Source organism: Passer domesticus, chromosome 11 (genome assembly GCF_036417665.1).
Source record: "Passer domesticus isolate bPasDom1 chromosome 11, bPasDom1.hap1, whole genome shotgun sequence".
In the NCBI taxonomy this organism is placed as follows: Eukaryota; Metazoa; Chordata; class Aves; order Passeriformes; family Passeridae; genus Passer; species Passer domesticus.
In genome coordinates, this window is record NC_087484.1 from 34578610 (window position 1) to 34601423 (window position 22814).

General features: G+C 51.6%; 1 protein-coding gene and 1 long non-coding RNA gene across 2 annotated transcripts; both read right to left on the reverse strand.

Moving 5' to 3' along the window:
* Positions 1 to 1003: 1003 nt before the first annotated feature.
* Positions 1004 to 2856, reverse strand: LOC135278382 (uncharacterized). Its single transcript, XR_010345897.1, has 2 exons — positions 2794 to 2856; positions 1004 to 1356 (listed from the first exon to the last, which is right to left on the reverse strand). It is a non-coding gene; the product is annotated as an uncharacterized LOC135278382 (long non-coding RNA).
* A 257-nt stretch (positions 2857 to 3113) lies between these two features.
* LOC135278311 (maestro heat-like repeat-containing protein family member 6) lies at positions 3114 to 7818 on the reverse strand. The gene is made up of 12 exons (XM_064384866.1): positions 7302 to 7818; positions 6878 to 6942; positions 6126 to 6772; positions 5721 to 5868; positions 5322 to 5512; positions 5102 to 5239; positions 4707 to 4821; positions 4398 to 4535; positions 3990 to 4166; positions 3703 to 3858; positions 3443 to 3544; positions 3114 to 3227 (listed from the first exon to the last, which is right to left on the reverse strand). Exons 1-12 carry the CDS (start codon positions 7417 to 7419, stop codon positions 3114 to 3116), a joined length of 2109 nt encoding a protein of 702 aa, XP_064240936.1. The 5' UTR covers positions 7420 to 7818.
* Between the last annotated feature and the right edge of the window lie 14996 nt (positions 7819 to 22814).

Genomic DNA, 22814 nt, shown 5'->3' on the forward strand with positions numbered 1-22814 from the left:
AGACGAGACTTGTCGATCATCATATGGTGAGCGAGTCTTCCTTCTCCATCAGTTCTGCCCTCTTCCTGATGATGCTGTGCACGGATGGAGCCCTGCCGTGCTTTCAGGATGCTATTCTTGAAAACTTCCAGCATTCCCAGCCCCTGTGCTCTCCATGGATGCCTGCCATGGAATCCCTCTCAGCTGGGTTCAGAGCATCCTCAGATTGGCTCTTCTAAAATCAGGGGTGGCACAGGTTCTGGAGGATTTCCATGCAGAAAGACTTAATTGTACTTGTGATTGGAAATCCAGTTTTGTTTGATCAGCTGCTCTTACAAAGAATATGTACCAAACCCTGGAATGGTGAAAAGCCACTGAGCAGGAAATGCAGCATGGTGCTTCATTGGGAGGGGCAGGCAGGCCACGCACATTCAGGGCATCCCCCCCATCAGAAGGACATGCATGTTGTCCCTCTCATCCCTCCACCCCACAACCAGGCCTGACATCTCCTCCTCTGGAGTGGAGTTTTTCCTGTTATAACGTCATCTCATGCTTGGTCAGCACGTGAGAAGAGGCTGCAATGGCTTCTGATGCCACCTCCATGCCAAACACAGCTCCATTGGGTGCTGTTCCTCTTTCACAGGTTAACTTCCCATCAATTGACCAATCCATTGTCTCCTAAGGGTCACATTCCCACCAGTTCATCCATAAGGTTTCCTTCACTGTCTGTTCTTCATTGTCTTGCTGACGTGCACAACAGCGGATCAAATGTGGCAAGGACTTAGACACGACTTCACTCCTGACTCACAGGCTCCTTGTGCCACTGCTGGCCTTCCGTGTGCTCAGCAAGATCTGTAACTGCACAGGGTTGTGGAACTGCAGCTTCAGCACAGGGACCGTGCCAGCCTGACCTGCCCTCGTTCCTGTGCACAAAACACGGCGTGGCAGAGAATGGCAGCAGGGGCCTGTGTGTCCCAGGGCCCCGGATTTGCGGCGCTTCAGCTCCACAGGGATGCAGGCAAAGTGAAGAAGCCAAACCGTTTATTAATGAAATCCAAAAACAAGGGGTGATATGGGAGGGGAAGAGGGAATGGGCAGTGTCTGAGGGCTGGAGGGAGGGAGGTATCTACAGGAAGGGAAGGGCCAGAAGCCATGTGAGCTTCCCACAGGCTCAGCTGTACCAATCATCAGCTGTGCCTGGAGCTCCAGCGGCAATGGGAGATGGTGTCCTGTTCAGTGTCTCCTGGTGCTGTTCTTGGGACACTGGTTCACCGCATCCTGAAGATGGACCTAATTCTTCAGCTCTTCTGGCAAACCGGGCGTGAATATTCAGGTTTCAGTGGGACAGACTAGTGTCTTTCCTTGGGACTGAAATGGCTGGAACAAAGAAGAGAGCCACAGTCAGCACCCACATCTGCATGAATCCTAGGAGACCCTCCTGCCAAGGTGTGCTGCTTTGTGCACCCCAGACATCATGTTTTGGGAGAAGCTGCTGGCAGCTTCCTCCGTGTCTGCTAGGAAACCAATCAATGGCTGCCTTTGGGAATTGATAATCTGGAAAGCTGTACACAAAAGCCTCTGTGAAAAACACATCTTAAAAACAAAAGAAACTCGGGGAACTTTCTCTTTTCCCTTCTGGCCGACAAAGAGGTAACACTGCTGGCCCAGCCAAGGCCTGGCTGAGGTCTGTGAAGAAGAAGTCAAGCCCTAGATGGGAAAGATGAGGAGATGCCTTTAGTTTTAGGCCAAAATTCTCTTGTAATTCTCCTGTATATGGAGAATGATAGTTTTTTCCCTATAACGCATGAAGGTATGGGGAGATGAAACTGTTCAAATGGTAGGTATTGAGCAAAGACCTCCATGCTAAAGTCAGCAGATGTTAAAGTAGCTGTGATTCTTGGAGAAGTTTCAACAGAGACAGAGAGAAGAGTGATGAAGATCCTGTGCCCCCAGGAACAGAAGATCTCTCTTGCTAGAGATGAAGATGATTTTAGAGAACAAGAACTTTGCTTTTGAACAGCTCATCTTTAAAACAGTAGCCCATAAGTTGACATGCCACATAAACCCAGCTGTGGGAAAAGCTTGTGGAAAATGGGAGTGATTTCAGCATTGCACATTTCCCTGGGTGGCTGCTATTCATGGAAATTGAGAGCCACGAGAGAACTGTTTTCTTATGGAAAAGTCTCCATAACATTAATAAGAGGGACTTCTCTCCTTAAGCAAAGAGACAAAAGACTATTGCAGAGGTAGTAAACTGACTCAAAATTTGGGTTTGGTCTCTTTACATTGTCAGTGGGAAAGAAAAGGTTGTAGGGGGAGGAGAAGTGTTCCGAAGGTTTTGTTCTGACTCTTATTACTCTTTCTTTTAGTTACTCTTAATAAATTGTTCTTCATACCCTTTTAAAGGCTCGAGCCTGCTTTGGCTTTCTCTTAATCCTATCCAAAGGGGAAATGAGTAAATACATTCTAGTGAGCGAAATGCTGATTAACCAGCACTGAACCCACCACAGCAATTGGCACATTGGCCAGGAAATCCTAAATTGGCAAACCAAAACCACTACATACATCAAGGGTGTCCCACTCAGCTCTTCTATCGGCCAGAAGAGAGGAGGGGCCCACGGGATCAGCCACAAGACGCTGGCCACGAATCCCCCCAGCAGTGTCCCTGCAATCGCTCTGTGTGCTCTGGCCACGCCACCCCTCATGCACACAAGGAGCGAAGCCCACCGCAGCCGGGACAGGGATGGCAGCTCCCTGCCCGGGCATTGCAGCTCTCCCTGGCAGCCCCGCTACCAGCCCGCTGCCCTCACTCACCCTGACTGTGGAACTGGAGCTCTTCCCTCTTCCTCGACAGGTAGCGCGCGGCCACCCCTGTGAACACAGAGCCTGTCAGGGCGGCAGCGGCACAGCTCCCTGCCAGCGGCGCTGCCAGCGCTGCGGCCACACGCCCTGCTGGCCCGGCAGGGCTCAGCCCGGGCCCTTGCCGCACGCTGCCGCCCAAGGGCACGGCTGCCAGAGGGCGGCAGCAGCGCCCTGGCCAGGCGGGGCTCCACGGCGCCGGGCCCGGATGGCGCTGCCGGGGCAGCGGGCGGGGCTGGGGCCGAGCTGCGGCGCGCCGGGGAGGGAGCCCGGCCTCATGGCTCACCGATGATCCTGAAGGCCGCCTCTCGCAGGGACTCCTGTGGGCTATCCAGGAACCACAGGGCCCATTGCATGCGCTCGCTCGCTTGTCTCCTGTCCTCTAGCAGCTGCAGAGAGCGGCAGCAGGGAAGGCTTGGCGCGGGCTCAGCCCCTGTGGCGGGCGCTCCCTGCGCCCAGCCCCGGCCTCCCCTGCCCGCACAGCCCTGAGGCGCGGCCTCTGAGTGCAGCAGCGGGCAGGGGCACAGCTGCCAGCCCCGCACACTGAGCACCGCGCTCAGGGGCCTTCTCCAGGCTGAGCCTGGGGCTTCCAGGCCCTTCTTACCAGGCACTCATCAATTTTCAATGACTGCTCTGTCTTCAGAACCCTCTGGAGATCCGTCTTCTCCAAGAAGCCAGCCGCACAATACAGCGTTTTCATAGAGGCCTGGAGAGCAGCAGAGAGCCAGAGATGGCCCCACAGCCCAGGGCACCGGACTCACATCCCTGTGCCAGGGCCTGGAGGAGGCTGCAGCCCACCAGGCACCGGGCAGGAGGCAGCCGAGCCCCCTGCCAGAGATCCACCAGCATCACACAAAACCTCACCTCTGCCACATGCTGGTTCTCCTCATGGCAGTGCAAGAAGAGTGGGAGCAGGCTCTGGCTCACAATTCTCTTCAGGGGCTTTTTACCCTCTTCCACTACCAATTCCATCACCTTGCAGAAGAGGGAAATGGAGAGCAGCTGCAGATGGCTGTTGTCCTGGAGGAAAGAAGGAGAAAAAGGCCTAAGCATCACATATGCAGTACTCCTGGGCAAAGGCCTGAATATCCAGAGAGCACAAAATTTCTGGCCAGCGGCCAGTGCCCATGGCTGGGGCCACAGAGCCTTACACGGTCAAAGAGTGGCAGGAGTGCCTCAGCTAGCTTTGGGGCAGAAGTGCTGGATATCATGAGATGTTTTTTCTGGAGCATCTTCTTCAACAGAGAGAGGGACATGCTGACCACCTGTCCATCTGCATCACCCAGCAGCTCCAGAAGTCTTCGAGACACGCTGCGTATAGGTCTGGCCTGTGTGGAACACAAGGCTGAGCTGGGAGGCCATGGACGGCTGCACCGCCAACAGCGCCCGGGCACTGCGACCCCACCCTGCTGCTGCAGGGCCCACAGGCCAAAGGCCTGACCCAAAGCACTGGGGCAGGTGAGGCAGGAGAGCTGGGAGCAGCTGCCTCAGCTGCTGAAGCCCTGCCAGCCCATGGGGCTGCTTTCCCCAGCGCAGCTTCAGCCGCTGCCCCTTCTCACCGTTGAGGGATCCTTGCTGAGCACCACGAGGCCTCTGAGTGCCAGGCGACGCCTCTCCCTGCACTTGCTGTGCAGGCAACTTGACATGATCTTCAGGACAGTGTGAGCACATTTACTCAAGTCCAGGCACTGGAGGACCTGAAAGGCACAGGCAGTGACAGGGCACCTGGCCAGCAGCAGCCCGGAACCGCACAGGGCTGGGCCCAGGCAGCAGCACAGGGCACGGGCACCGTCCCAGGCAGCTGTGGCTATGAGAGGGCAGAGAGCTGGGAGGCAGCTCAGCGATGCAGTGCTGGCCACCAGGCTCACCTCCACAAGGAATGCCAGGAAGGGCAGATCCCACCTTGGCTTTTCACAGCTGAGCACGAGGAGAAGGCGGTATGCGACATGGGAACACATGGAGGTCAAGACATGGCGCATCTCCCTGGAAGGGGGAAAAAGGCACCAAGAGCCTGAGGTGGGGGGACCAAACCTCTGCCAGGACTGACTCACGGAGGTCTGGTCTTTCCCCAGCATCCCTGGAGGGGATGTGAGCGCTGTGGGAGGTGGCCCCTTTGGGGAACTCTCCTCTCCCAGCCTTTTCCAGTCTCCTTGGCCGTCCCTCGGCATCAAGGCCCTCTGGCCCCTGACCACAGGGACTGTGTGGGGCACCCGGGCACAGGGCAGAAATGCTGAGGGCAGTGTGGAGGAGAAGGGGGTCTCACCTGGCCAGCAGACCCACGGCATAGTGCTGGGTGTGAGCAGTCAGCAGCGTGTCCCAGCCACACTTACGCTCCATATCCATCACCTCCTGGTCACACTGCAGTCGGTAGAGCAGAGCCTTCATGGCCTGCACTGCAAACCTGTGTGCAGAGCAAAGCCCAGATCACACTGGGAGCACTGGTACTGGCCACAAGGGCATGGGAAGGACAGGAGGACTGGGACCTGTTGGGCCTGCAGGGAAGGCGATTTTCCTCCTGGCACTCTCTCCAGAAGTTTTCAACTTCCTCTGGTGGCATCTGCTGTGTGGTGATGACAACGTGGAAGAGCAGAGCCGTAAACAGAGGGTAGAAAGAATGAATCCTTGTCTCATGGTACAGAGGCACCTGGACAATCACCCAGATCACCAGAGTTGCCTGCAAGAGAAGCAGCCCAAAACGGAGCTCAGTGCCGAGGTGTCCTTGGGGCAGGGCCCAGGGGCAGATGCAGGGGGAGCAGTGGGCCTGGTGGCCCCTGAGCCTGGCCCTAGCCCAGGTTTCAGCCCAGTGACTGAGGCAGGGAGAGGATGGAGAGCTGCTGGAGAGGCATCCGGGGGCTGAGAAGAGACCAGTTCCAGAAACTCACAGCCAGGGCAAAAACATCCTGATTGTCCCCATCGGAGGTGCACATTTTGCTCAGAGGCCAATCCTCCATTACACGGACCAGTGTTGGCAGCACTTTCTCCATTGTTAGTCTTGATGAAGCAATGGCTCTCCACATCATTGCAGCAGCTCTGTGGGATCAGGGCTCTGTGTCAGGGGTGTCTCAGTCACAGTACCATGCCCTGTGCAGCTGTGGGGGCACAGGTGACAGAGCCCCAGTGCCCTGAGGGGCAGGGAGGGAGCATTGGCAGCAGGCTGGGCAAAGAGAGGGGCCCGAGGGTCCTGGAGCTCTCTGCCTGTCTGGCAGAGCCCATTGGACGGGCTGTGATGGGCCACGGGCCCTAAAGGCTGGTGAGCCCTGAGCTCTCAAGGCACGTGGGCCCCGTACCTGTCACACGTTGGGGCACAGCGCAGGAGGGTCAGCACCACATCAACAGGATGTTCTTCAGCCAGCCTCACAATGTCAATTTTCAGCCTGGCATCCACAGTGTCATGGGACACCAGCCTCTGGTGGATGTTCCTTACAATGGCTGGCACCTGGAGGACACCTGGGGGAAACTTGGAGCGCTCTTCAAGGGAGCAACTTCCCCAGCTTCCCTTCCCGCCACACTGTGCTGGCCTCAAAGGCTGAGGGGCCCCAGTGATCACGGCTTGAGGGGGCACAAAGTCCTGGGAGGCCTCCAGGCCTGATCCCAGCCTGCTTAGCTGCTCCTGAGACGAAAAACAAGGGTCCCTGAAATACTCTGGTATTAATTCCTCGATCAGAGTTGGAGTGGGCGTGGTGTCAGGATTTGCGGTGGCTTCAGTCTCTCCAGTGTTGGCATTTGTCATGGCCACGTCCTCAGTCACTGCCTTGTCTCCGTTTGCTGTGTCCTCATTCATTATGGTGTCAGAGTCTTGAAAGTGCTCAGCTGAATCCAGGCTGACATCAGGCTCTGCCTGGAGCTCGGTCAGCCCCGAGTCAGGCTCGGCTGGGCCCTCAGCTGCACTGGTCCCGGTCTCTCTGCGCTGAATTCGCAGAAACTTCCGGAACATCTGCAGGACAGGGAAGCCAGAGATGCTGCATGGCATTCTCCAAGCGTAGTGCTCGGCTGAGCAGGGACAGCAGGCCCAGCCCATGGATGGGATGGCTGCAGGTACCTTCAGGGTTCTGTGGAAGCGGCCACGGCTGGATTGCTGCTCTTGTGTGCGCTCCACGGCTGCATCTGGCAAAGAGCGAGCACAGCCAGAGCTGAGGGGCTGCGGGAGAGGCCGGAGAACACAGCCCAGCCCTGCGCTCCCCAGGCAGGGACAGCCCCGGGATGCCCCAGGGGGATGGAGCACGGCCACTGCGGGGTGTCTGCCTGGGCCCTCTTCCGTCCTGTCCATGGGCATGTCCCCAGGGGATGGGATGGGATGGGATGGGATGGGATGGGATGGGATGGGATGGGATGGGATGGGATGGGATGGGATGGGATGCCATGGGATGCCATGGGATGCCATGGGATGGCATGCCATGGGATGGGATGGGATGGGCCCACACTGGCTGCAGCCATCAGCCCTGTGGCGCAGCTCTGACACTCACCATCCTGCAGTGTCTGGATCTGCTCCGGCTCTTCAGGCTGTTCTGCTGGGGCAGCTCCAGGGCCTTTGTTTTTTTTCCCCCTGAGCACTTTGAACAAGCCAAGGAATCTGCCTGCCATGTCAGAGTCTGGCCTAGAGGGCACCTTAAATAGAGGTTCCTCAGGATATTGCCAAGTCAACAAGTCTTGCAGTTGCTGAAAGCACCAGCAAGAGAGAAGCCTCAGGAAGGCAGCAGGACAGCAAGCAGCAAGACCTGCACTTTGGTCTTGAGGACTCCTGCCAAAATCACAGGAGACTCCTCAACAACGATTCAGGTCACCAAATCCCGCGGTCTGGCCTGGAGTGCACAGGCCACAGGGATAGATGTCTTGGAAAAGATCCGAGTCACCAAATGCCACAGTCTGGCCGCAAGGCCAGCTGCAGGAACAGCGTCTGGAAAAAGCTCCGGGTGGGACACAAACGAGTGCGCTGTGCGGGGGCTCCTCACAGCACCGCTCTGTCCCGTCCTGTCCCGTCGCCTGCTCTGTGCGCTGTGCCGTGCTCTTGTCACTGCCAGCTCCTATGTCACCACGTGTCACAAAGGACACACTCCTCCATTCCATGCCACCGTGACCGTGCTGCAGCATGTCACAAAGGAACCTTGCACACACTGACACCTGCCCTGGGGCCGTCCCCAGCCCACCCACAGTGGCCCAGGTTGGAAGGAATCCCTGGCCCCAAGTGTCTAAGGCAGCCCGACAGGATCTTTAGGAAGGGCTCAGCCCATCAGCAAACGCTGCCCTGCTCTGCGGGCTCAGGGCAGCAGAAGGAGCCCCCAGGGCTGCCGAGGCAGCCGCGCTGGCAAGGGCACGGGGCCTTCCATGGAAGCTGTCACGGCCTCCTTGGGACACGTCCTGGCTGCTGGCCATCCTAAACCCGCGGCTGTGACAGGCACAGGGAACGTGTGGGCCAGGGCACCAATGGTGCTCTGAGCCCTGGGGCCCGGGCAGCGCTGCCATCAGCAGGTGTGGCAGAGTCCCCGCCCAAGCAGAGCTGCCACCCCCCGAGCCCTGGCAGCGCTGCTGCCCCTCTCCTGCCCCAGAGACGTGTGCCCCAGGGGGCTTCTGTGCCACAGGGAGCCAAAGCCCACGTGCACTGGGAGCTGTGCTCCTCCCTGCAGGGGCTGTTGGCAGGAGCGCCTGGAGCACTGCTGCAACACTTGGTGTCTGGGAGAAGGCAGAGGCTGTTAGTCATGATTTTTTTCATAGAAGGGATTGCAGTGTGAAAAACAAGGTTCACTCTCCTGTAAAAAAATTAGAAAATGTAATAAAGTACAATAGGAGAGAATAAAGCAAATATTTTTGACTGGATGCCTTTTGCCATTCAGCCTAGACTATCCCAGCTATTTTGAAAACACTCTTTGTATACCATTTCTATTGCATCTGCCTGTTACATATTCACAAACAATTATGCATGTTGAACTTTTCTCCAAACCAGTTTCCATGTTTCAAGAACTGTTTAGCATGGCTCCTCCTCATGTCTGCCTTTTTAGAGCATGCGTATTCCTTGTTTGTGCTTTTAGTCCTTTCTTATCATCACCTCCATTTACGGGCTTTTGTGGATACTGACAGCCTGGTCAGTGAGAAGGCCACATAAACATTCCCAGGAATTGTTCTGGGGAGTTTTGAAAAGGCTGAGAGAAAGAATGAAAACAATCTTGCGGTTGGTGTTTTGAACAGTTGTTTTCTGATAAGATGTTTACCAAAGGGCATCTTCTTAATTAGCCAGTGGTGACGGGGTGTTGATTAAATGACCAGTCAGGTCCAGCTGTATTGGAACAGTGTATAAAAAGGAATGGCTTTCTAATAAACTCAGCATTAACCTGCTGAAGAGAGTTAATGTGTCACTTCACTTCGGTTCCTGGCTCAACGGTGACAGGTTTTGGTCCACATTTTCTTCAGACCGTGAGTGCTGATAGTTGACATATCTGTAGCAGGTGTCCTCATCACATGTTCATTGGATGGTATCCCATGCAAGCAGGCATTTTAACACAAGCATACTACATCAGCTGTTTCTAAGTTTTAGTTAACAACAGAAATGAAAACAAGATCTTTATAGCAAAGTTCTTTTAACACCACACATATAGAATCCATTTCAACATTTGAAAAGGCCAGTATTGTACTGTGTATCTATAACAGCAGCAGCAGCACCTGAACACCACCAGCTGCTGAATTTCACAGGACAGTCAGATTATACAGAGGCACTGCCATGTTTCCTTGTGTTCTGGGAAAAACGTCAGCTCAGTCTTTGATGTTCAATGCTCCAGCTGCTGCGTGTCTGACAGTGGTAGCTCATGTCCAAACACAACTGGGTGCCTGCTAAGCACGGCACTGGGGAGCCACAAACAGGGAAGTCGAGGCATTGCAATATATCAAGCTTCCAACAATCTCTTCTCCATTTCCAGATGCAAACATCAGCAAACACATGCTGAAAAAGTCAATGAGTTCCAACATTACCAGGATACAAATTTCACTACCGAAACCAAGCAAGGATTGCCCACAAAGCCTTTGGAAACATTTCCTGGATGAATTAATGTCTCTCCCATGTAGGGCTGTAAGAGCTGAACATCTGCAGTGCTGGAAGATTCCAGGTAGAGTGGGAACAAGTCCACAAAATTTCTGTACAGTCTGAAATAGGGATGCAGGGCTGGACCAAAAGCTTTCCTGGGATGATGCTACTGAAATCCATTGCGTAATGATGCCCAGAAATTAATCAAAGCAAACAGTACTGCGTAGTATAAGGCCTATGGGGCAGGAATTTAATTTATTCGACATGGGGAGTGAGGGGCTTTAGTCTACCACAAATTCATTCTGGAATGAGACTCCCGATGGAGCCCCAGTGCTGCGGGGCGGCCCCGCGGCTCCCCGGGCAGCAGCCGGCCCTCTGCCCCCTGCGGAGCCCGGCGCCAGCGGCTGCTGGCCGCGCCTCAGGGCTGTGCGGGCAGGGGAGGCCGGGGCTGGGCGCAGGGAGCGCCCGCCACAGGGGCTGAGCCCGCGCCGAGCCTTCCCTGCTGCCGCTCTCTGCAGCTGGCAGAGGACACGAGCCGAGCGGCCGAGCAGCTGCGCCGGGCCCTGCGCTACCTGGAGAGCCCCCAGGAGCCCCTGCGAGAGGCGGCCATCAGGTTCATGGGTGAGCCCCGAGGCCGGGCTCCCTCCCCGGCCCGCCGCAGCTCGGCCCCAGCCCCGCCCGCTGCCCCGGCAGCGCCATCCGGGCCCGGCGCCGTGGAGCCCCGCCTGGCCCGGGCGCTGCTGCCGCCCTCTGGCAGCCGTGCCCTTGGGCGGCAGCGTGCGGCAAGGGCCCGGGCTGAGCCCTGCCGGGCCAGCAGGGCGTGTGGCCGCAGCGCTGGCAGCGCCGCTGGCAGGGAGCTGTGCCGCTGCCGCCCTGACAGGCTCTGTGTTCACAGGGGTGGCCGGGCGGCTCCTGAGGGGGCAGCCAGGAGAGCTCCTGATGATCTACACTGGTGAATGAGGGCAGCGGGCTGACAGCAGGGACTGGCACGGGGTGCTGCAATCACTGCCCGGCTGGTTTGGGCAGAGCACACACAGATTTCAGGGCCACGTGGAGGATCCATAGCCAGCAGCTTCAGGCTGATCCCCTTGGTCCCTGCTCCCTCCTGGCCATGGCAAGAGCCGGCTGGGATGGCCCTGGCAGGGGGCTCTGCTCGCATCCCTGCAGGTCCAGCTTCTGACCGTGGCTCTGTTTCTTTCTCTTGCAGCCCTTGAAGAAATGACAGAGGACATCAGTATTGCCATGCAAAGTGTGGCAATTGAAACATTGTGCATTCTCAAGGCAGCAGAGCGGGCTCCGATATCCAAGTTCCAGAGACTGCAAGATCAGCTGCACAGGGTGTGGAAGGCTCAGCCTCATCTGTAACATCTCAGCAGGCAGAGCTGCTGGAGCTCTGTGGACAATTGATCCCAGAGGCTCTTTTTGGTGCAGCCACCTGAGTACTCAGGAATTTTGTTTTTCTTTTAGAATGTTCTCCTTTTTATTTTTTTTTTCTATGTAAATATAGAATGTGTTATAATACAAATACTCCAGGATTTCTCTTTTGCTGCCCAGGGTCCGTAGGGGATAGGGTAGGAGGGGGAAAATGGTGCTTGCACTCAGCCAGCTGCCCAGGCGTGCAGTGCTGCAGGGACAATGGCCAGAAGCCCCTTGGCCTGTGGTGGTTCTGCTGAAGCCTTTGTGCTGCCAGCAGAGCGGGTGGGCAGGGCCGGAGCTGCGGGGATCCCTGCTGGAGCGGTGCCTGGAGATGGCCACAAGGCCTGTGGCAGGCAGGAAGCGCCATCCGTGTCCTCCTGGCCGTGTGCTGCTGGCTGCATTGCTGAGGGCTCCCAGGTGCCTCTGGCTGGGGCTCCTCTGGAGCTCCTGTGGGGCTGCGGCGCTGCTGCCAGGCAGCTTGGCCGGGCTGGGGGAGAGCCTGAGGGGCTGGGGCACTGGGAAGCCCTGAGCAATTGGGTGTGAGAGGCCATGAGCAGCCCCCTGGCAGCCGCCTTGTTCCTGACAGCCGGCTGCTCTGACGCTTCCTCAGTGGGCGTTTGGAGGGAACCCCTGGCATCAGGTGTGGAACCCTGGTCCCGGCCTTTCAGGGCTGTGAGGCCAGGAGTTGTGGGGCTGGGCGTGTGCCCTCCCTGTGCTCGAGACTGGAGCCCGCGGCCCCTCAGCCTTAGGCACTGAGCTCCAGTGCCTGCTTGCCGAGTCTTGTTCCTGTTGCCGTGGGGGAGGCCGAGCTCTCTGGCTTTAGGCAGGATTGAGCCAGAAGAGCAGCAACTCTGAGCCCAGAGGGGCTGAAGAAAGGCAAATACAACAATTTTGGTGCCGACACCCAGGAAGGCTCTCCAAGTCCCGGGGAGATGGATAGCCCTCGGGAAAGGAGCTCCCCACCACCAGACTTTTAAGTGGTCCTGAGACTAGACCAGTCTCCCTTGGAAAAGAGAGCCTTAATTACAATAACACATAAGCAAATTAGTTATTATGAGCGCGCAAATGAGGCTCCTATCAGAGTGGCAGCTTAGAGGAGAAAGGGAGTAGCCATATAAAACTTCTTTGTGCACCAAGACCCTCGTGAGGAAAGGAGGCTGTGAGTATCACGAGGTTTTGGGTCTGGAGGGCTGCTGTGTGCATGTGTGAGTGTGTGTGGAGTATCTGAGACGGGGGCTGGGCAGCCTTGGACCCCCAAAGTGAGTGGGAGCTGCCGGTACCGCGTTTGCGAGATCTCCGCCAGGAGACCGGCCGAGAAAGGAAGAAAGCAAGAAGGAGTGAACAAGGGAGGCCCTGGGAGGGATTGACCAAGGAAGGAAGGGAGTCCCTGGTCCAAGAACCTGTGGGAAGGTCCTTGAGCAGCAGAGAGTGACTCAGTAAGGAGACTAAGAAGAAGAGTGATTGAATTAGTTCAATTTCCTTTGAAGAGTTGATAGCTAGAGGTTTAGTATGTGATGAAATAGTGAGAAGAGGTAACCAGAAAAGTGTAAAATAAATGAAGAAAGGAAGGTAGAAATAGATTGAGAAAGAAGGAGAAAATTAAAAAAGAGAAGTGGAAATAGATTGAGAAAGAGAGAAAAATAAATAGATGTAGAACAAGTAGTTTGAGAAGGTAGTGTGACAGAGGAGTAAGTGAGGCAGTGGAACCACGGGGTGAGTGTGAGAAACCAAGATTCTCCTGCTACTGGAGTTTGGTGCCGCAAGGGATAAGTCAGGGAAAAAGTAAGTGCCTAAACCCAGGGGCTGCGGATTGTGTGAAAAATTCGCAGGAATTTGGAGGATCTGAGGACAGTGAAGGAAATTCTCAAGAAGAGAGCATTCCTCAAGACAGCCTGCTGGGGATGATGATACAGTTTTAAGATGAATGAGAATCCCAAAGGGGAAAAAGTCAGCAGAAAATGATTAAGTATTGTATGTTTGAATAGACAAAGGAAATGATCCAGAAAAATAATTTCTATTGGCCTAAATTTGGATCATTTGAGGATTGGATTTTCCAGGCTCTAAATATATATGTGAATTCCAAAGAGCCTGTTAATCAGGAAGAGAGTGAGTATGCTGCCTTACAGATCCCTGAGGGGAGAAGTGGGTTTGTTGTTCAGAAGCAAGAAGGTAAGGGTTACCCGTTGTATCCTTTATTAAGCAAAGAGCAAGCGGTCAAATGGAACAGGCAGGAGCTGTGAGACCTATTGAATCATCTCCCACCCCCCTATGGACAACCTAAGCAGCTAGCTCAGCCTCAAGTCCCTGAGGGTCCCCCTGTGAATCCAAAGGCACCTCTTATTCAAGAGGAACCAGTGGCACACAGCACCAGAGGCAGGGGGAGGCAAGGGGAGGAGAATGATGGAGATGAGGGGGAAGAAAGGGAAAATCGATTATTACCCACTTAGAGGCGTTCCAATGGCAAATGCAGGACAGGGACCACCTATTAGTTATGTGAGTGCTCCCATAAATACAGGGGATGTCAGGGAGTCTAAGAAGGAGATGGGCGAGATGCAGAGGACCCCGTTGGAGTGGCAAAATAGTTGGATGAGGTTTTGGCACCAAACACATATACCCGGGTGGAGTTGCAGTCTATCCTAGGAATTTTGTTTACCAGAGAAGAAAGAGAGATGATCTGACAGGCAGGGATGCGGATTTGGGACAGAGAACATCAGGGACCAGAGCGGGGTGATCAGAAATGGCCTGTGCAGGATCCAAATTGGAATAATCAGGATGTGGGGCATAAGCAGAATATGAGTGATCTTCAGTGGACAATTATTCGAGGAATTTGGGAGGCAGTGCCCAGGGGACAAAATATGGGAAAAGCTTTGAGTGAGCATCAAAGAAAGGATGAGTCCCCGGCAGCATGGTTAGAGAGATGAAAGGAGGACTTGCAATTATATTCAGGTATAGATGCTGATTCTGCAGCTGGGCAGGTTCTTTTCAAACCTCGGTTTGTGGCGAAATCTTGGGGAGACATCAGAAAGAAGCTGGAGAAACGAGAAGATTGGCGGGACAGGGGGCTTCAGGAGTTCCTGAGAGAAGCACAAAAGGTGTATGTAAAGAGGGATGAGGAGAAGCAGAGGGCAGATGCAAGAGTCTTGGTGGCAGCAGTTAAAGAAATGCAGGCAGCTTTGAATAGAGAAAAACCCTCAGGAAAGAACAAACAGCAGATGTCAGGTCCTCTTTTTAGAAACCCAGGACCCACGTGCTTTTTCTGCCATAAGAAGGGACACTTCCAAAATTCTTGCCCTGCCTTTATGTGTACAGGACCCACCTGTTTTTATTGTCATAAAAAGGGACACCTACAAAAAAGTTGTAGGAAAAAGCAGCAAGATGAGGAAAATTTTCAGGAAGATTAGGGTGGTCAGGGGCTCTATTAAATGAAGGGGACTGAAACACAACCAGAAGAGCCCTTGATAAAGTTAAAAATAGGTCCCCATAGTGAAGAAATTATATTTTTAGTGGACATGGGAGATTCTAGGTCAACAGTAAGGAAACTACCACAGGGATGTAAGATAAGTCAGGAGAAAATTCCAGTAATTGGAGTTAAGGGAGAGGCTTTTCCACTTCCTGTATTTAAAGGGGTGCAAATAGAGACAGATGAGAGATTTGGAGTGAGTGACTTATTGTTGCTACCAGAGGCTGAGAATAATTTGTTGGGCAGAGATTTAACAATAGCCTTGGGAATACAGATAAACCCCTGTGAAGGAAAACTCAAAATCTATTCTTTAAATGAAGAGGATAATCTGGAAATTAATAATACCTTTTGGCATTCAGGTGAAGTAGGGAGGTTGAACATTCCGCCCATTCAAGTTGAAATACAAAATCCAGAAATACCAATCTGAGTGAAGCAATAAACAATATCACTGGAGGGCCGGAGGGGATTAAAACAAGTAACTGAAAATTTAATACGGCAAGGAATATTAGAACCTTGCATGCCACCCCATAATACTCCCATTTTACCGGTAAAGAAATCTGACGGGAGCTACAGACTGGTTCAAGATTTAAGGGCAATAAATCAAAGAAGTATTCCTCCTTTTCCCATAGTAGCTAACCCATATCCTTTGTTGAGTCAATTGCCCCCTAATTACACGTGGTACAGTGTAGTGGATTTGAAAGATGCCTTTTGGACTTGCCCTTTGGATGAGGGCAGTAGAGATTATTTTGCCTTTGAGTGGGAAGATTCGGATACAGGTAGAAGGGAACAGCTTGGGTGGACGGTGCTACCGCAAGGTTTCACGAAGTCACCCAATCTTTTTGGGAGAGCATTAGAAACTCTCTTGAAATCTTTTGAGTTGCCCAAAGGTATCTTCTTAGTCAGTGGGAATGGCCTAGAAGGGGGGGGGGGGATTCGTGGCCAGCTGATCCACTTGATACCCCCTCTCTTGTGGCCATGGCCAGAGCTGGGTGGGATGGCCCTGGCAGGACGGTCTCCTAGGATTCCCACCGATCCAGGCTCTGACCGTGGCTCTGTTCCTCTCCCTTCCAGCCCTTCAAGCCCTGAGGAGAGATGACAGCCCTTCCCAGGCATACATGTTAGTTCAACAGATAGTCAGTGGGAGAGCTGCAGAACGGGCTCAGAAGAACCAGAGTTTGTTGAAGACCTGCAAATGCCATGGAAGATGAGACTGCCTTGAGACCAGAAGAGACCAGCTGGAGCTCCAGGCACAGCTGATGATTGGCACAGCTGAGCCTGTGGGAAACTTGCATGGCTCCAGCCCTCTCCTTGCTTATAGATAGCTCCCTCCCTCCAGCCCTCAGACTCTGCCCATCCCTTCTTTTTCCCTCCATTCTCCCTCCCTGTTCAGGGCTCTTTCCCTCTAGTCCTCAGATCCTGCCCTTCCCCTTTTCCCCACCCTGCTCACTCCTTTGCTTCGCCTTCCATGAATAAACAGTTTGGCTTCTTCACTTTGCCTGCATCGCTGTGGAGCTGCAGCAGAACAAATCCGGGGCCCTGGGACACACAGGCCCCTGCTGCCGTTCTCTGCCACGCCGTGTTTTGTGCACAGACCCAGAGGAACGAGGGCAGCTCAGGCTGGCACGGTCCCTGTGCTGAAGGTGCAGTTCCACAACCCTGTGCAGGTACAGATCCTGCTGAGCACACGGAAGGCCAGCAGTGGCACAAGGAGCCTGTGTGTCAGGAGCCAAGTCGTGTCTAAGGCCCTGCCACATTTGATCTGCTGCTGTGCACGTCAGCAAGATAATGAAGAACAGACAGTAAAGGAAACCTTATGGTTGAACTGGTGGGAATGTGACCCTTGAGAGAAACAATGGATTGGTCAGTTGATGGGAAGTCAACCTGTGAAAGAGGAACAGCACACAATGGAGATGTGGTTGGCATGGAGGTGGTATCAGAAGCGATTGCGGCCTCATCTGATGCGCTGGCCAAGCGTGAGATGACGTCCTAAGTGGAAAAACTGCAGAGGAGGAGATGTCAGGCCTGGTTGTGGTGTGGAGGGATGAAAAGGCCAAAATGCACGCCCTGTTGATGCAGGGGATGCCCTGAATGTGGGTGGCCTGCCTGCCCCTCCCACTGGAGCACCATGCTGAGATCCCCTGAGAGGAGCCCAGTGCTCCTTGCTCCTCTCTGCTGACACGTGAGCCTTTGTCTGGGTTCGGGGTGGCCCTGGCTGTGTGAGGGGGGCTACGTGGGCACGAGCCAGCCGGTCCTGTCCCGCTGGGTCCCAGCAGTGCCTCGCAGCTGTCCTGCATCCACGTCAGGATGCTGGCCAAGAGCAGTCCTGGAAGCTGAGGCACAGGTCAGGGCCCATGGTGTTCCCTCAGGATACAGCAGTCCCGAGGGGTCTCCCTAATTCAAAGAAATCTGCAGACAAATGCACTGTCCACCAAAAGCCCTTTTCTTGAGCTGACGGGAGGGCAGGGGTCTGCACCCCACCAAAATGCTTCTCTGCCATGTATAAATTTCAGTGGGTTGATGTAGGAATTGCATCAACAATACCATCCATCTTTACCCTGCTGAGGTGATTGCATAGGCAGGGGGTTAGAAATACATTCTGTCAGATTCCTGTCCTTGAAGCTGATGTCCAGGCGCTGGCCAGAGCGGTCTCCATGCCCTAAAGCAGCACTTCTTCCTCATGGCTTCCCTGCACAGGGCTCATTGCCTACTTGCCCTTCCTTCTTCTGCTAGAATGTGTCTAAAGCTTTTTTCAAGTCCCTCTCCTGTCAAGTTAGGCCCCCAGGTTTTTCTTATGCTAACTGGTGCTAAGTACTTACCTGGGTCTGTGCTAAGTACTTGTTTGCTTAAGTGAATTGCTTGTGCTTATGTCAAACAAAGGCCTTGTTTCATTTTCCCCTTCTCTTTATCCTGATGCAAATTCTTTTGCAAGATTCCCTCCACAGTCCACAGGACATATGTACTGTTATGCTGCTCTTTTAATTTTCTACCACATCCATAGGTTCATGATGGTTTAGAGGAGGGTTCATTTTTTTAAAAATTAGAACGGGTTTGCTGAGGAAGCTAAAAATCTGAGGAGCTGTTGGTGATTGAAGATTTGTCCATCACAAGAAGACATCTGACTCATGATGTTCTCTATCTTTCTCTATTTTAGTGATGATTTTGGTAACTTCTTTGATAGCAATTTGAGTGTCCATAAGGCTCTGTGAGATGCATTTTTGACTTCTGCCACTAGCCATTCTATATTAGGCTGGTACAGTATTTGTTTTGGAACATCAATGTTCCTTCCAGTTTGGAATTTGGGTGCTTCATGATACACATCGTACGCATTCTGCATAATCTCAAGAGAAGTTATTGTGTGGTGCAGCTCAAGTCACATCCACTTTTGGTTGTGAATTAAAAATAGAGAAGTTATTACCATTAGCAGTTTCATTTAATGAATCTGTTGTAATAGTTGTGCAAGCAGATCTCACCCAGGCACATCCCCTTCCCACATAACATACCTGTGACTGTGCATGGGTTACTGGGCTCATTTCACAAATACAAGGGCTGCCCTCAGTGTGCAGACACCGATCCTCTCTGTCAAGCCCTGCATTTTTGCACACAAAATTCAGTGCATCCCTTGGCACACATGCTTTGATACTAAGAGTTTGCCAGTTTCCAGTTTTCTTGTTGAAAATGACCCAGACATTATGCTGAACGGGACCAAGAGTTACATGAGTTCTTATAACTCCAAGGGCCAAAACTGGAATTACACAGTATTTTGTTGCATTCTTAATGGTTAATGTAAAACACTGCAGGGTTCTGTTCATTCTATGTGAAACTGACCAATTGCCACCAAGTGTGGAAGTCTTTTTCAAATTCCTTTGTGGTTTCATTTTTAGGCATGATTTAGTTAATTCTCTTGGCAATTTCCTCAGCTCTCCTTTTTCTAAGTTTTCCTGAGATTACAGACTGTAGCCACAGCTGAGCTTGTCTACACTGAAATGCTAAAGAAATGTTACCCTGTAGTTTTCCCATAAAGCCAACAACTGCTGGAAACAATCCTGCTGTGTATTGTTGGCCAGGGTGGTTAATAGGTTAGCTGCCAGGCTGTGGGTTTGGGCAAGTGTTAGCAGGGCTGATCTGAGAGGAGTTTGTGTCTGTCCAATATAAGAACTCACAGTGCTTCATTTATTGGCTAAGACTTCTTGATCAATAGAATTTCATATTACCAGTTCAGACCCAAACCGTCCCCTTAAGCCTTTTTTAGACCTATGATTTGGTGTCTGGCAATGTATCCATGTCTCCCAGCCTTTTAGGCTTTGCTGTATGAACGGGTAGTATTGCTGTTTAATTTTGGTTCTATTAGCCTCTATCTTTACATCCAGCATTTTCAGAGAGTACTGTGGATCTAAAAGCAACAATTGTTCATTTGTTTTTCTTACCACAGAGTGAAAGACTATATTATTTCACATATGGGTCCTATGCTATGCCATTGTTTGCTAATGTAAAGTTGTTTGTTTTAATTTTAAATGCCTATTGTGTGACCCATTCTGTTTTGCTCCTTGTCGAGTACCCAAGGCATGGTAACAGGTTTCTTCAGATACATTGCCTGCCTTTAGGCAAGCGTTTCAGAAACCTTCAGAAACCTTACACTGGCCCCTGGTCGTATTACAAATTACACTTACTTTACTAAAGTTCCTACTACAAATGGCTGAGTATTCTGAGTACCTCAGCCCATAAGAGGATGTAGTTGTGCTGTCAGGAGTCCATGCATATCTGGGTTGCCATCACACGGTCATGACATTGGGCATGATATACCCTAAGAGGATGATTGTGCTCCCGGCTTCCCCTCCAACTGGATTGGTGACTATTTCTGATGGCCTGGAATATGCCAAGAATGAAATTCAGTTCTCAAAAGCAGATGCTCTGTGAGACCTGTTCCACGTACTAAGCATACCAACAGGACAATTTATTATTCTAGTGGCACAAGAACTGCCTGCTGGAAACAATATGTGTTGGGTTGCATTCCTGGCAGGCTCAATTCCTGTATCTCTGTGTGATGATGGTCCTCCCACCCCACCTGTGCCCTGCAGAAGAAGGGAACTATCTTGTGCTAGGTTATAGTCTCCCATTTTAATTTGCATAGCGCAAAATCCTGATAGGAATCACATGAGAATGGATTCACACGCTGCTTGTTAGAAAGGTCACGGATGTGCATGGTCACAGTAATAATCACAACTAAAAGAGGTTTGTGAGTTTCAAATTCACACGCCATAGAGGTCCTGCTTTCAGGTGGGACAAGAAAGGCTGGCATGGAGTCAGGTTTTCCTCAATCTTCAACTGCTCAGTCATTAATCCCTTTTAGCCAATTAGGTCCTGAATATTTTTGAGTGTTTCATCTAGCAGGATCTCGCAGGCCAAGGAGATCATGATGGTAGTGACAGTCACCTACTGTGGCTTGGATTCCCATCAGAAATATCAGGAAGACAATGATGGTGTGAAGCGCATTTTGCTTTCTTCTGTTCTTTCTGAGGTCCACTTGTGTACTCCTCTTGCCTTTTGCAGAAGTCTTTTAATTCTGGAATAGTGTAGCCAAGAGGTTAACGCTTCAAGCCTAAAAGGCTGTATAAGTGATTAAAAGTACTAAATAGAGTCCTTTCCATTTTGGGATAAGAGGCTTTCCCCCCGGGGATTTGATGTATACCTGGTCCCCAGGCTGGACTTGTGGAGAGGAGCATCCTCTTGCTCCTCTGCTCAAAATGTGTTGATTTATTTGATGCAGCTGTTTTGTCAGTTGCACAGCATGGTTCTGCAGATACCCCTCCCCAACTTGTACAATGTCTTCCCTTTGACAGTTATGCTTATATGGTCTTCTGTACAGTATTTCAAAGGGATTCAGATTTTCTTTTGTTCTTGGTCTTCTCAAATCCATAATAAAGCCAAAAGTAGGGCCTGGGGCCAAGGTATGTTGGCCCCTTGTCCAGTTTTGACTATTTGTTGTTTTAGGAGATAATTCCTCTTTTCCTCTTGGCTGCTGGCCTGCGGCCAATACAGCATGTGTAGGTGCCCGTTGATTTGGAGCTTATTGCAAAGTTGCTGTGCAATATTTGCTAGGAAACGTGGCTCTCGATCAGAGGAGATGTCTAAAGGCACTCTGAACCAGGGCATTATGCTGTTTAACCAAATGTTGACAACTTCTTTAGCTTTATTTTTTTGGGTCGGGAATGCTTCAGGTGACGCTGAGAAGGTATCAGTGAAAGGTGAAAGGTATTTATAGCCCCATTTTCTTGGCAATTGAGAAAAGTCAACTTTCCAGTGCTGTCCAGGATATTGTCCCTTGTCTACTATGCCAAGCTCAACTCTAGTCCTAGTTTGTGGATTGGTTCTAAGACATCATTTCACACCCTTGGGTTACCAGCTTTCCACTAGAGTACAGGTTGCATCTTACTCTTGTCCTTCTCAAATAATTATGTAAGGCATCCTCTTCCCAGTGTATACAATTATGTTCATCTGTAATTAATTTTCACAATGCTTTTTCAGGTATAACTGTCTATACCTGAGGAGTTGCAAAAACAATATGTTTCCATTCTGCTCATAAATTCCTTGCTAATTCTAGATCTTTCTGATTATACGACATACATCATTGTCATATTGTTCCTTACCTTTGGGAATTAGTGCCCAAAACTCAGCATGGCTTTGTTCTGCTGCTCTTTTTGCAACCTGTTACCCCTTTTGGGGTCTCTTTCTCCTTTCTGATGTCCTTTGCAGTGCATAACTGCAACCTCTTGAGGTACTAGTACTGCCTCCAGCAATTTTAAGATTTCTTCTTGATGCTTAATTTGCTTTCCTTGAGCTGTCAATAATCCTTTTCTTTCCAAACTGCTTCATGGCACATATTACTCTGAAGGCATACTTGGAATCTGTTCATATAGTGATCCTTTTTCCTCAGGCTGGTCAGAAGGTACAGCTTAAAGTGATTATCTCTGCCTTCTGAGCTGACTTGCTCCATGCTAATTGTATATCCTGATTTTCACTGATCTGCTCTTACAAAGCCACTCCCATCTGTGTACTGAGATTCTGCTCCTGGATTTGGGCTTTCTTTAAGATCTGGGCAGCTGGAATAAAGTGGACTTCATGGTCTTGATAGAGTCATGCTACAAAGGTTCCTTGTCTGTCTGGTGAGTGGCCAGGAATGCTGCTGGATTAACTAGAGAAGACATTAGTTTGGTAATACCACATTGTTCCACCAAAACTGCCTGATGTTTAAGCAATCTGGAGGGTGAAAGCCAACGCCCACCCTTTTGCTCAAGAAGTGCTGCTACTGAATGTGAGATAAATACAATTATTTGTTGACCTCGAGTGAATTCTCAGGCTTCTTGGATGTTTGAAACAAGAGCAGCAACTGCTCACAGTCAGGCTGTCCCCTACTCACTTCATCCAGTTGTTTTGAGAAGTAGGCTATTGCTCTCTTCTATGGGCCAATTGTTTGGGCCACTACAAGGACTACAATCTCTACGCCCCCTACACAACAAACAAGGGACCAGAGGGTTACAAGGAGCATAGGGCATCAGCCACTTTGCTTTCCCTGCCACTCCCGTCATCAGAAAATGGAAATGCAGGTAGAGCTCCTGCACTTGGTTCCTGTCAGACTGTAAGTCTCATTCGTGTCAGAGTCACTCTGGCCTTTCTCACCATCTACTTCTTCCTTGTCCCTCACCTGCCAAGCCCCTCTGGGTGACAATGCAAATGCAGTTCCACATATTCACACTCTTTCATACAACACAAAAGGGTACTTAGGGGCTTTCCCACAAACTAGAAAATTGTCTGAGCGCTTAAGGTGCTCCGAGCATCCAAAAATATCATCCTATTGCTGGAAAAATTCCCCGCTAGGCTGCCAGGGACCTATGTCCTCCAGAACCTCCTCAGAGTATTTTAAGTTCTCTAGACAATCAATTTCAATTTCCAATCTGCAAGACCATTGTCCTGGTTCGGGGCTTGTTTGGGACATAACCCCCAAAGGGGCTTCTCTACAAAAGCAGCTCCAATTGCCCCTCCCCCCTCAAACCAGTTTGGGAGAAAATACCCCCATGGAGAAAAAGTGGAAAGAAA

Coding starts and splice junctions, on each gene's coding strand:
- LOC135278311 (XM_064384866.1), bottom strand. CDS start 7,419: ATGGCAGGCAGATTCCTTGGCTTGTTCAAAGTGCTCAGGGGGAAAAAA. Junction 6,773..6,877: donor GCTTCCACAGAACCCTGAAG/GTACCTGCAGCC, acceptor CCTGTCCTGCAG/ATGTTCCGGAAGTTTCTGCG. Junction 5,513..5,720: donor AGGATGTTTTTGCCCTGGCT/GTGAGTTTCTGG, acceptor CTTCTCTTGCAG/GCAACTCTGGTGATCTGGGT.